This window comes from Cyprinus carpio, chromosome B14 (genome assembly GCF_018340385.1).
Source record: "Cyprinus carpio isolate SPL01 chromosome B14, ASM1834038v1, whole genome shotgun sequence".
Lineage (NCBI taxonomy): Eukaryota > Metazoa > Chordata > Actinopteri > Cypriniformes > Cyprinidae > Cyprinus > Cyprinus carpio.
Window position 1 is genome coordinate 18,642,604 of NC_056610.1, and position 12,461 is coordinate 18,655,064.

Below are 12,461 nucleotides of genomic sequence, written 5' to 3' on the forward strand. Positions count from 1 at the left end.
TCATACTCTTTTTAGTCTAGTCTAGTTTTAGTTGACGAAAACTGATGACATTTTAGTCTAATTGTAGTCGACGAAAACTGATGATATTTAGTCTAGTTTTAGTCGACGAAAACTGATAACTTTTTATTAATGCCATGCTATTTAACCCAGTCAATATAATAAAAGTACCTAGTAGTATAGACGAAACCAACATTTTCTTTTAGCCAAACCCATTTCAAACAAGGTTATCTGATTATATTATTACCTTATAGACTCAAGAATACATCCATTCCAGACACATAAGAGACTCTGATTTGAATTTACAACATTTATTTTACCAACCAAACATGTTAGAAGTACAAACAGGATGTGCTTTCTGCTATTGGTCTCTCTCTCTGTGTCAAAGCTGATTTATACTCGACACATCTGCAAGTTCGCTTGGGTGAGGGCGGAAAATATGACGTCATCGCAGTGTTGCCGGAAGTTCGCCTTGAGTACATGCAAACTAATTTCTTGTGGCGGAGTGCAAGGCATTTTTTGTAACTTTCCGCATAACTCAGCATCCGAACATGCACATCTGTGTTGGCGTTTGTGTGAAACAGATCAGTTTAATATGAAGTTCAAACTCCATAAGGTGAAGGGGACAAATTTTTTTTGCATAGTTTGTCCAAGGCTACTTATTTGAAGTATGTTTTATTTTTATAGTATATAATAGAATTAGAATTCATTTAGATATTAATTATACACTATTCGCTTAAAGTTGTCTTGTGTTCGATGTGAAATACAGCCAATAGTTTAAGATTTTTTAAGTTTATACATAAAGAAATGATTAATTCATCAACTCATTCATCACAAGACTTGTATTAGCCATACCGGCAAATGAGTTCTCACCGGTGATTCCCAACGGTTTTAGAGGACAATTACTCCTCATCGCTCCCCTGTCATTTCAAAGAATATTATAATGGTGAACGTGACAAGTATAAAACCCTCGTCCGTTTGAGAAGGTGCGCTCGCAGTCAGCGGAGCCAGGCGAAAGTATAAATTAACTTTTTTGTTGTCATCTTAATAATGCCGCGAGGAAGTGACGTCGGTCGCGTCTGCGCAGTGCGACCTGATGCAGCCCTATAGTGAGACGCAGGAAACAGAAATGCTGCAAAATAATAATAATAACGCGAGTAAACGAGACGAAATAACGTTATAACATTTAGTTTCATCTCGTTTTCGTCAACGAAAATGAGGAGACATTTTAACATAGTTTTTATTTTGTAAACCACATTTAGTCTTGTTTTTATTCATCAACAATATTGCATTATACATTCAATTATAGTCATCGTCACATGACCAGCATTTACGTTGCGTCTCGTCTCGTTTTCGTCACGTGATAAAGGTTCGTTGACGATGATATTTAGTCATAATTTTCATTGACGAAAGCAACACTAGTGGCAAGCCTTTTTTGCATGTGCTTGAGCGCTTATTAGGCTATGTGGGCAATTAAAGGCTCATAATTATTTATATGGTTTATTAATAAAAGTGCGACTAATAGTCGACTAATGGTTAAAATGAGCGACTACTAGTCGATCAGAAAAATCTTTAGTCGAGGGCAGCCCTAGTAGCTTCAGTGTAGTTACAGTAGGTACTTTTTGTGAGTTGCTTGTAGTGAACTACTATTTCAAAGATGTAACTCTAGCTTGAATTTTCCCAAATGAGAAAGCACTTTGTGTTTCTGCTGTCTCTTATTTGTTTCTGACTGCTTTATAGCATTTGTTTCATGTGTCATAGATTTGGTTTTATAGTTCATGCTTTTTTGTGTTTTTTGACGCAGAAGTGTTAATACATTCTGTCTCTGGAAGTTATTTGAGTTGAAAAGGCCTTGAGAGTTTTTTTTTTAATTTTCCATTAAGCTTCAAATGTCATGTGTTCTGGAGTTTTCTCTTTTATTGCAGGGTTTCAATCCAGTTGGGCCATTTGAAGCTACATGCCATTGTTTTGTGGTTGTCTAAATTGCGGCTGCCTGGCACAGTGTCTATCTTACACACACACACACACACACACACACACACACACACACACACACACACACACACACACACACACACACACATACACAGACACTCACACTCATACACACACATACACAGACAGACATTCACAACAGGGCTATAATTTCCCTGCACATGTGGTTAAACTGCCAAAGACTCCAGATTTCTGTAGAAATCCCAGTTCTGTTGAAGCTGCTGGCCCACAGTAAGGATTTCACAGCAGTCTTAGTGCCTACTGGCAATATAACTTTTCTGATAAGTCTTTTGATCTCTTTTATTCTTTCATCTGCCTTGATTCACATAGGCCTATTCCTTTATAGAGTTAAGGTTGTCATTCCATTTCTGGAATGACAGCTTACTAGTAATATTCTTTTTATGACCTAAAATATACACCATATCACAGTATATGGCAATCTATAATTTAACATTATAAGCATTTTCATCTGTGATCATTAAACCACTGAACTTTTCAAGTGATACAGACCCGTCTTCAGATTGCTGCCTGCAGTGCCAGTGCACCACTGTTGGTTAACCATAAAGATGTTCTGCTATTTCTTAAGATCTTGGTTCTTTCTTCTGAAAGAATATTTGCTGTTTATATATATATATAATGATAGCCAACCATATTAATAAAAATCAAAAGTTAAATAAATTATGAAAAAGTGTTTCCATTTCTGTGAATATTTTTTAATAAATTCATTTAATTGATTCTTTGGAAAAATTGAACTGATTCAGGGAAATTAATCAATGTCCAAATCTAACACTGTTTTAATCAGAGACATTAAGATGTCTTAATTCTGACATACTCACATGCCAAAGGAAGGGTCATGAAGGGTTTAATGACACAGGTTTTAGGAAAATGAATGTCCATGTGGAAAAATGTTGTAAATTTTTATATTACCAGCAAAATCATTGCAAATATATTGTGAATTTTTGATATATTGCCCAGAATAGCTATTCATAGCCACAGCAGCAGTGCAATGACATTGTGATAGCATCAGGACAGATGAGCGCACTGAGAAAGTCTTTTCACTCGTGCATTCTTATGGTTTCTATCAGTCAGAAGCCAACCAATGAGAATCACAGAGGTGTTATCATAATCAGCGAGTATCAGATTTCATCCCCTAATTTACTGTTATTTCTCCTAATGGCCTTTGAGTTTTTCAGCAGAAGTACTTATTTCTTTCCTTTTTCCTTAAAACTCAGTACATGCGAATGACTCAGGAGGATGCTTGACTTTGAATTAATGATTTACAGTTAACTGACGCATTTTGCAAAATGCAGTCATTGCCAATTCCACGAGACAATAACAGCCGTCATTGCAAGGATGATAGATGCTAAGGGCTGGGAAGACTGTGTGTGTGTGTGTGTGTGTGTGTGTGTGTGTGTGTGTGTGTGTGTGTGTGTGTGTATAATGTAGTATCAGTATGCCATATGATTCCTGCTGAGATCAGGGAGATCTCCGGCATGCATGCTGAAATGGTCATGCTGCAAGCATCTCACATGGGGTTCAGTTTATTAAAGAGTTATGTATATCTGTCACAAAATAAGAGGCTTAAAACCAAAGGTAATCTCACCTAATATGTGTCAGTAAGTGCAAATTTTAATGTCATAGTGCTTTGGACATGTACCATAATTTCATACTTTTTTTATTACGTAAAATGCCATGATATATGAATATAGTAATCATTCAGTATTGTCATCTGATATTATCACTGTACCATGTTACCACTGTGGTACTTTAATAAGTGATCTTCATTTTTAAACAAGTTTCTCACATAATATATAAATTATATATTGGATTTTTTTTTTTCAGTAAGAGAAACCCCCTTAGATCATTCTAACAGTCCTTATATCAGTTAAAAACTCGAAACAGCAAGTTTTTTTCATTATTTTTGTAAATACAAGAATATTTAAAAACATTTTATTTTGTATGAATTAATATAACACCACAATATTTTGCTTACAAAAAAAAAAAAAAAAAAAATTCAAAATCTGAATCATTTTGTCACTTTTCATTTATTGTTGAATGTTTTTTGTTTTTAGTTTGCATGTATGGTTAAGTGTATTCACGATGTTTCCTCAGGAAGATGTACTTCAAAGTACAGTTTCCCATTACCACCTACAGCAATTATAAGGGAAACCTGAAAAGGAATCCTCTGGGAGGCATGAAAATCCCTACATTGTAAAAGATTTATAGCTTCAGTTTGAGTTAAGTAGATTAAATTAGTTGCGTTTACTGTCCTACTGTGTAACATAATCAATGTATTTTTACTGTCATGATACCTATTTATCAGTCTATGCTACCCATGGACAACATTACAGAACCTGTGTGGCCATTGTCTCAAGTTTGTAATGATGTTGGAGAACCTGTGTGGCCATTGTCTCATAATTTTCACACTGCTCCTCATAATGCAGCACTTCCTGTAAGTGAGTACGTCAGCAAGCACCCAAGCCATCTTTAGTTCAGTTTATGCAATCAATCCTGTCTTTCACTTTGTGCTTTGTGTCATCTCCAAATTTGTGCCTGATAGACAATGAGGGACCAATCTTTTTTTTTTCCTATGTCTAATTGAATTCAGTTTTTCATTACAAATGTTATAATCAGCAATCAAACAACAATTGGAGTGAAACTTCAACTAAAATGTACATTCATTTCAGAATGCAGTACTTTGTCCTCCATTTGCTTTAATGCCAGTCTTACTATATATACAAAGTAAAAGTAAAAGACCTTAAAAACAAACAGAACATCTGACCATCTGTACAAAGGTCACGTGATCGGTGTCACAAATGTGCTTATTTGATTAGAGAGCTACAAATAGAATCTTGTATTTTTATGATTTGTTTTATATCATGGCTTTCTTTTTTCCAAAATCATAAACAAATATTTTTAAGATTTACTTAGATTTTAAATCCCAGATTTCCAGTGTGGCCATGAATCTGAGGAAGCTAAAGGCATTGCCATGTTGCTTTGTGGTGTGTTTGATGTTTGTTGCTGTGATACTTTATAGGCTGAGCTGAAATAAAATGCTCAGGCAGTGCTTTTCCTCTTTTGTTCTAATAGAATTATCCTCAGATTACTTTTAAGTACTGCAGGAAGCAAAGCAGATCCTCATTCCATGACCATCTTGCAGAATCTAATGTATGTGGGGTGTGATTTTAAGAGGTTGTTTGCTTTAATATTAGTAGACTCAGCAATTCTTTTCCTTGTGAAAATTTTCATTTATTTAAATGTTTTTAATAATGCTTTTTAAAAAATATATATATATATATAGTTTTTGTTAATATTTTAATTCAGTTTCAGATTTGTTGTCAAATTTTGTCAACTACTGTAGCTTAAATAAAATTAGCTATTTTTTTTATTTAAATCATTTATTTAATTTCAGTTGAAGTTTTATTTTATTTCAAGTAACAAAAACTCTTTTATGGTTTTAGTTTTAATTAACTAATGTAACATTGCTCTGTATTACCCTCACCAAACACTGCAATTTAAAAATGGCTGTTTATGTGTCACTTGTAATTTAAAGTTTATGATCAGCATACCAAAGACATTTCAAACGGAAAGTGTCTGTAGCTGTTTATTGTTACATCTGTTTGAACGTAGTCATCTTGACATCTTATCTTGAATGCAAGCCTTATTACTACATGTTGAGCCATGGTGCTCATATAGACGTCACAAGTTCAATCCTGGCTTGCAACATTCCTTGATCCCATTCTTTTTTTTTCCTCCCTGTCATTTCCTGTACTATAAATAAAATGGCAAAATGATCTCATGTTGATTTCTCTTCCTGTCTCTCTCTCTGTCTTTCTGCCAGTGTGTGGCTGTGATTTGGCACAGTCCGGATTCTTCCAGAAGAGTGGCGAGTACATCTGCACAGCAGACTACCAGTGCCTGTATGGCACAAAGTGTGACAGCTGTGGGGACTTTATCTCAGGGGAGGTGGTCTCTGCCCTGGGCCGCACATATCATCCAAAATGTTTTGTGTGCAGCGTTTGCAGGTGAGCCCTCTATACAGACTACTAAAGTGTCTTTATGGAAATAGACCCCTCAGACAGATTAAACATGAGGGGGTGCTGGTGGGATGCTGGTAAATGATGCTCATTTACTAATGTGCTGAAGACTGAATCTCAATAATTCACTTCCTGACAGCTATATGCTCCCCCACTCATCTATGTACTAAGCAATTATACTACAGTTAGTTCCAGTCTTCTAATTTGATCAGCAAAGTAACGTTCCAAGACCGCTGATATTTATATAATTTTGTTTGAAAGAAAATCAGTGTCTGTGATGGATGATAAGGTTTTGGCTTAAGAAATATCTTTAGTTTAACTGAATTTAAAGGATTTGATGGACCACATGTAGAAAATGGGAAGCCAAAAGTAAACTCTGACTTCTTGTGCCACATTCCCTCTTATCAGTCCTGACCTTAAAGCAGGGCAAGTAGGGCAGTGTTTTATAAATAAAATCTTCTGCAGAAATACACTGCCAAAAATTAAATTATTATTTTTTTTTTTTAACAAATTAGTTATAACAAGTAATTAACCTTCCAATATTGAGAGAAAATCTACTTACCATAAAGGCGTAATCATATGAAAATATAGATAGACAGACAGACAGACAGACAGATAGATAGATAGATAGATAGATAGATAGATAGATAGATAGATAGATAGATAGATAGATAGATAGATAGATAGATAGATAGATAGATAGATTCTCTTCTCTTCTCTTGACTGAATTGCCCTAGAGAGTATAATACCACAAGTTGAGAAGGAGCGATCAATGCAGAACTGAGCAGGATATTGTAACATGAGTCAAGGCGGAAGAAGGCTGAGGTTTGGAGCTCAAAATATGCAATAATGCCCAGAAAGTAAGCAGAGAAGGGACGAAAAGTGTAAATGGAGAAGCTGCTGAGGCTAGAGGTGAATGTCTACCTCAAACCAAAAGGAGCAAATTAAGACGTTAAAGGCAGAGGTGGAAAACACCATCTCTTGTCTTTTATATGTGGCCTATTCTCAGACTGACAAGCAAGAAAATGAGAGGTACTGTAAGACATCCCTGCAGGGACACATTATCTGTCTGCCCAACACTGAAACACTGTTATTTGAATCCCATTTGTTTTTGTAGTAAAAAATGGGTTTAATGCAACTGGATATTTTCTACATTTACCACTTTAATATTCACATTGGCAGACTTTTTTTTTTTTTTACATTACCTTTGCACTCTCTTCTCTCTTATCTGCTTTTTCTCTCTTTTTGTTAAGCTTGTGTGGACACTTTACTGGACTGTGGTGCTGTGAGTTTAGCTAATGTGTCTCTGTTAAATCCCATTTTTAATTACAGTATGTTTGCTTTGCTCTGATCTAAAGGAAATTAGTTCCACTAAATAACTTGCCCCTCCTCCTTTAGTTCATTACTCCTCTGAAAGAGAGTTAGCGCTTGATGAATTTATGTGGGTAGGAAAAGGCATTTTCATGGAGGACTGGGATTGCTTTGTTGGACTGCATTGCCAATTGGGCTACTAAATGGCCCAATGGGATGCTCTTGGCAGGAGTAACCTAAACATTTATCAGCTTGACCAAGAAGTAAACAGTCAACAGGAGAGCTAGATTATGTTACATTTAATATTTAGACCATCTGTGTGGAGACCACGCTCTAGTTTTAATGGGCTATCATCCCAGTAGCACTGTCAATGATTATTCATAAGTCATGTTACAGCCCTTAGGAATATATTGTATACTTTGGTAAAACTCATATTTCTGTACAGCATTCTGGACCTTTAATTGATATTTTGAGGAACTGTTGCAATTCACTGATATGAGCTTTATTTATTTAGGCTGCAAAATAATCAAGATGCAGTTATATTTATATTATAATATGTTTAATGGCCAAAATGTAAAAAATTATGTTGTATAAATAAAGTTATATGTATTAAATATGTATAAATGTAGTATATTACCAGTCAAAAATGTGTGTGTGCCTGTGTGTGTACATATATGTACAAACATAAAATGGTAAGCTTACAATTCAATTTAATAAATGTTGTCTGAAAAAAGATATTATCTTAAACAATTTTCTTCCTTGTTTAAATGTGTCTCATTTGTTATTTATTTTTTATATTTTTTTTCCTTGTTATCAGTACAAAAATATTAAGACATTATTTAAGAAATTTCTTAAAGTAGATGGCACAGACTAATTTTAATGTCCTGAAAGAGTTGCAAGATTGTGTTCGTGATCAGAATAAATGCAGCGAAACAAGAAAACTGTAAATTTTTAAAGAGCAGGAAAAGCTGACAATGCTGTGTGTGTCTGGAGGGAGTGTGATGTGGCGGTAATGCCGAAGTCACATAAAGACTGCTTGGAAAGACACGCGCAGAACCTCATGAGGAAGCCCACACCGTTTTCACATATAAATATAGAATAAAGTAGGTTGTGTGAAAGAGGATGAATAAAACACAGAGAGAAATAAAGGATATGAGAAAGTAAGTTTCGATCCAGAGACCCTTCTCTCATTGGCATCAGCTATACTGAAACAATGAAGAAACTAAAGGAATTATTCCACCCATGTGTCTGACACAGGCTTTGTAAGTGCTTCTGTTTTCTGCCTACTTACCCTGTCATCCTTCACTCCCGATTTCAAAAACATCTTTGTGTGTGGTCTCAATTGTGGAGGAGTTTGTCATGCCATACTTCACATAGCCCAGTGAATAATGTGTTGGTGTGTGTGTTTATATGCAAAAGTGTGACATCTCTCTATAAATGTCCTTTCTAAGTTAAAACTGATCAATATTAACTTTGACAGAAATAATGCATGATCTGTTTTTAAAGGACCTGTTCTATAATCTTGTAAAGTGGCAGAGCCGGTGATCCTCTAAGGTCATGGTTCAATGTAAATGGATTGTTTTATAATTGCTGCATTAGTAGAGGAATAGACCACTGTAATAGGATTTGTCTCCTGGTGTAGAAGCTTCCAGTCATGCTGATTACTTAGAAGATAAAGCAGTGCTGTGGACACAATGGATTACGCGAGCTGTCATGAGAAATGTGGGCATGTGTGCTAAAGAGACACATGCATTTATCTACATAAAAAAAAAAAACATGGGCTTTGGTACAGGATTTGACAATAATGGTGTGGAATAGCCTAAAAACCAGCTACAATGAATTTCCATGCAGGGCCAAGTTGAAAAGCTATGTTGTTCCAGCATTACTAATATGAGGAGAGATCCCACTTGTCCACCTATCCGCATCACTAAAAATTGTCAAGTCATTATGTGATGTGAGTCACTTTGTCCCTTTATTTCAGTGGTTTGTGTCTTCGGTGTAAGTGTGTCTGAAGGGAATTGAGCTCTGCTTAGGTAGAGCTGGGCCATCATTACAGAATGGCTGTAGTCTGTGTTTAATGCTTGTGGGTAATGCAGCCTTCCTCAACTTTATTTGGGGTTAAATGTTACTTGAACCCTGTCGGGCCTCCTCTCACAAAACTCCTGCTTTTGTGCCTTGAGTTAAATCCTTATACGGTTGGCTCCCATTACCATACTTGTCAATGAACAGATTTTTAATTACAAGACATTTACACTACAGTACAAACATTTGGGGTCAGTAAGATTTTTTTAAATATTTTTCAAAAAATGTTTTATGCTCACCATGGCTGCATTAATTTAATCAAAATACAGTAAAAAGAGTAATATTACAATTTAAAATATTGAAAACTAAACAGTATTAGATATTTAGTTGCCTTCATTGTGAGGACCTGCCAACAGTTTTCTCTACCATGTAATTTAGTCTTCTCTGTAAGCATTACGGATTTATTTGACTGGATCATTTTTCATTTGAACTAATTTTAGGCTTTGGTTTACTTATGCATGTGTGCTAAGTTTAATAACATGTTGTCTATCTGTCTGTCTGTCTTTCCCTCTCTAGGAAACCTTTTCCAATTGGGGACAGAGTGACGTTCAGTGGTAAAGAATGTGTCTGTCAGCAGTGTTCCCTCAAGCTGGTTAATTCCAATGAGCCAATCAAAATCCACGGGCCCAGTCGTAAGTCCCATCCTTCAGTTTAAACATTTGCCAATTTGTTTGCATAACATGTGGTCCACATGTGTGTGTCTTTGTGCAGAGGCTAGATAGTAAATCAAATTAAATCACCACACCACACACTCAAAACAAAATTTTTTTTTTTTCTGTGTTTGTGTGAGCATGTTTGGATGTTCTCATTCACATTTCTCCATCTCTTGGGTGTTTTCAGTAGTCTGCTGTATATATAAATAATATATATATATATATATATATATATATATATATATATATATATATATATATATATATATATAGGGAACTAAAACCATCCAAATTATTTTATTTTATTTTTTCAAAGGCTTGGGAACTAAAACCGTCCTTATGGCAGTATTGACTTGCATGTCTCTGAGGGGAGACCCCTGTTCAACAGATTAGAGTGTGTGTACAGTAGCATATGGGTAAACAGGCAAAGTGCTGTGATGTTTTTATAAAGGCCAGAGGTGAAGATCATCTGAGTTTTGTGTCTATGTTTGCTCTTTGGTTGAACAAATGTAGGGAGTCTGACCATTTCTGGGTCATTTTTGTTGTTCAGTCTTTCCCATTATATACTATATAAAACATTTTTTATATATTTTTAAAGTTTTTTTTAAAGATGGAAATTATATTAGTTTGTAGGGATGCTCATCTCGGTGACAAACGACGTTCATTAACTGATTATTAACCGTTAACCGGCAAGATTATTTTAAATTAGAATTTAATTAAATTAGAAAGGATAAGTGTCTGTGACCTGTTAAAAATACTAACATTTGTTTTCCGGGGATTCATTTTACATGTGCAAAAAGTAGCAAACAACAGAACATGACGATTCACATGGTTATATCACATCACTTCTGCATGTGGAGAATATATATATATATATATATAGGCTATGTATAACGAATTAATAGTATATATATATATATATATATATATATATATATATATATATAGGCTATATATAACGAATAAATAGGCCTATATGAGAAACATATTTTTACTTAAATAATAAATTAAGAAAACGAAAGAAAAAACTGTGCAACAAGTAGCCTAGTATGCAGAGTTTCGGTTCATTGTTGTGCTGCGCAAAAGGAAACTAAGACAGAAGAAAACGGCATCCTATTTTTCTTTAGGCCTATTTTACAAAAGCGCAAAGATTTGTTTGTATTTTGAATGTACACAAATAAAAACTAAATCTAAAAGGAGTAGTTGCTTCCACTGTTAGAAGAATGATGAATCCATGCCGTTAAGCATGATGTTATGCAAAACATTTTTCATTATCATAATAAAATACAGTCAGTCAAACATATGGAAAAAACACACTGCTCAGTTTAAATATGTAGTAAAATCTGTGCCGTTAAGCATGATGTTATGCAAAACATTTTGTTTTACGTGGATATTGGAACGCTAGTGAAGTAGGCTTCATAATAAATAATATTTTGCCATTCAAATACATCGCGAATACGGAAACATTTGTTTTTGTCGAATAAGAGACCCAATGTTTCAGTTTCGTTTTAGCCTAAATTCATTTTGGCTTGTCGTTTATACAGCTATAGCTTCTTATATTTTTAATTCTTGTTCTTTTCTAAATAATGTTAAATTTAAAGGATTTGATGTGGAGTGAGGGGAACTAAAATAGCCTAGCTATTATTACAAAGTTTATTATAATGTTTGTAAACATTTCGTGTCAGCATTAGGCCTGAATGAAATAATAAAATGCGACTTAGACGCAACTTAAGTTTTTATTTTTCTCTAATAAAATGCTATTTTTTTATACACGTAGCGTATTTTAACCATGCAGCAAACCTTTTAAAATATTTTTATAAATTAGGCCTACTGAAAAATAAATAAATAAATGGCTTTTTTAAAACCGTTTAACTGATTGTAATAATCGGTCAAAATGCTTACGGTCGATTAACGGTTAGCTGGCTAAAATGAGCATCCCTATTAGTTAGTTTTCTTTTTATTACAACTAAGTCAACATAATAGTGAATCTTAAATAATTTCAATACTTTGATTACCATTTTTGCCATGCCGCCTGTACCTTCTAATATCAAAAACTGATTTAATATGAAATGCTCAATCCTTCTCTGAGCAATGGCTAACTTTAGCTTTTTATTTCCATCCTGTTAAGTTCCATCCTGTTTGAAATCCCCTTAATAGTCTTGGCATTGTGTTAATAATCAAATTTAAGTGCCTGAGCTTGACCAAATTAGGTTTTTCAAAGTCTGGCAAACCCTTATATAGAAATACCTATTTAAATAACAACAAAATCATATTCCGTTTTCAAAGCTGTTACAGGGAAATGGAGGAAAGAAATTGTTGGAATATAAGTGTTAAGATCTATCTCTGTGTAAAGATTGACCTGACTGATCATGAAGGTGAACTGAAG

General features: G+C 34.5%; 1 protein-coding gene across 8 annotated transcripts in view; it reads left to right on the forward strand.

The window, feature by feature from the left end:
• Positions 1-12,461, forward strand: part of ablim3 (actin binding LIM protein family, member 3) — a 58,233-nt gene that overhangs the window by 21,049 nt on the left and 24,723 nt on the right. For all 8 annotated transcript variants that reach the window (XM_042738360.1, XM_042738362.1, XM_042738363.1 and 5 more), the window contains exons 3-4: positions 5,834-6,017; positions 9,939-10,054. In XM_042738360.1, the coding sequence (XP_042594294.1) occupies positions 5,834-6,017; positions 9,939-10,054 (300 nt within the window). The remainder of the gene's footprint in view (positions 1-5,833; positions 6,018-9,938; positions 10,055-12,461) is intronic.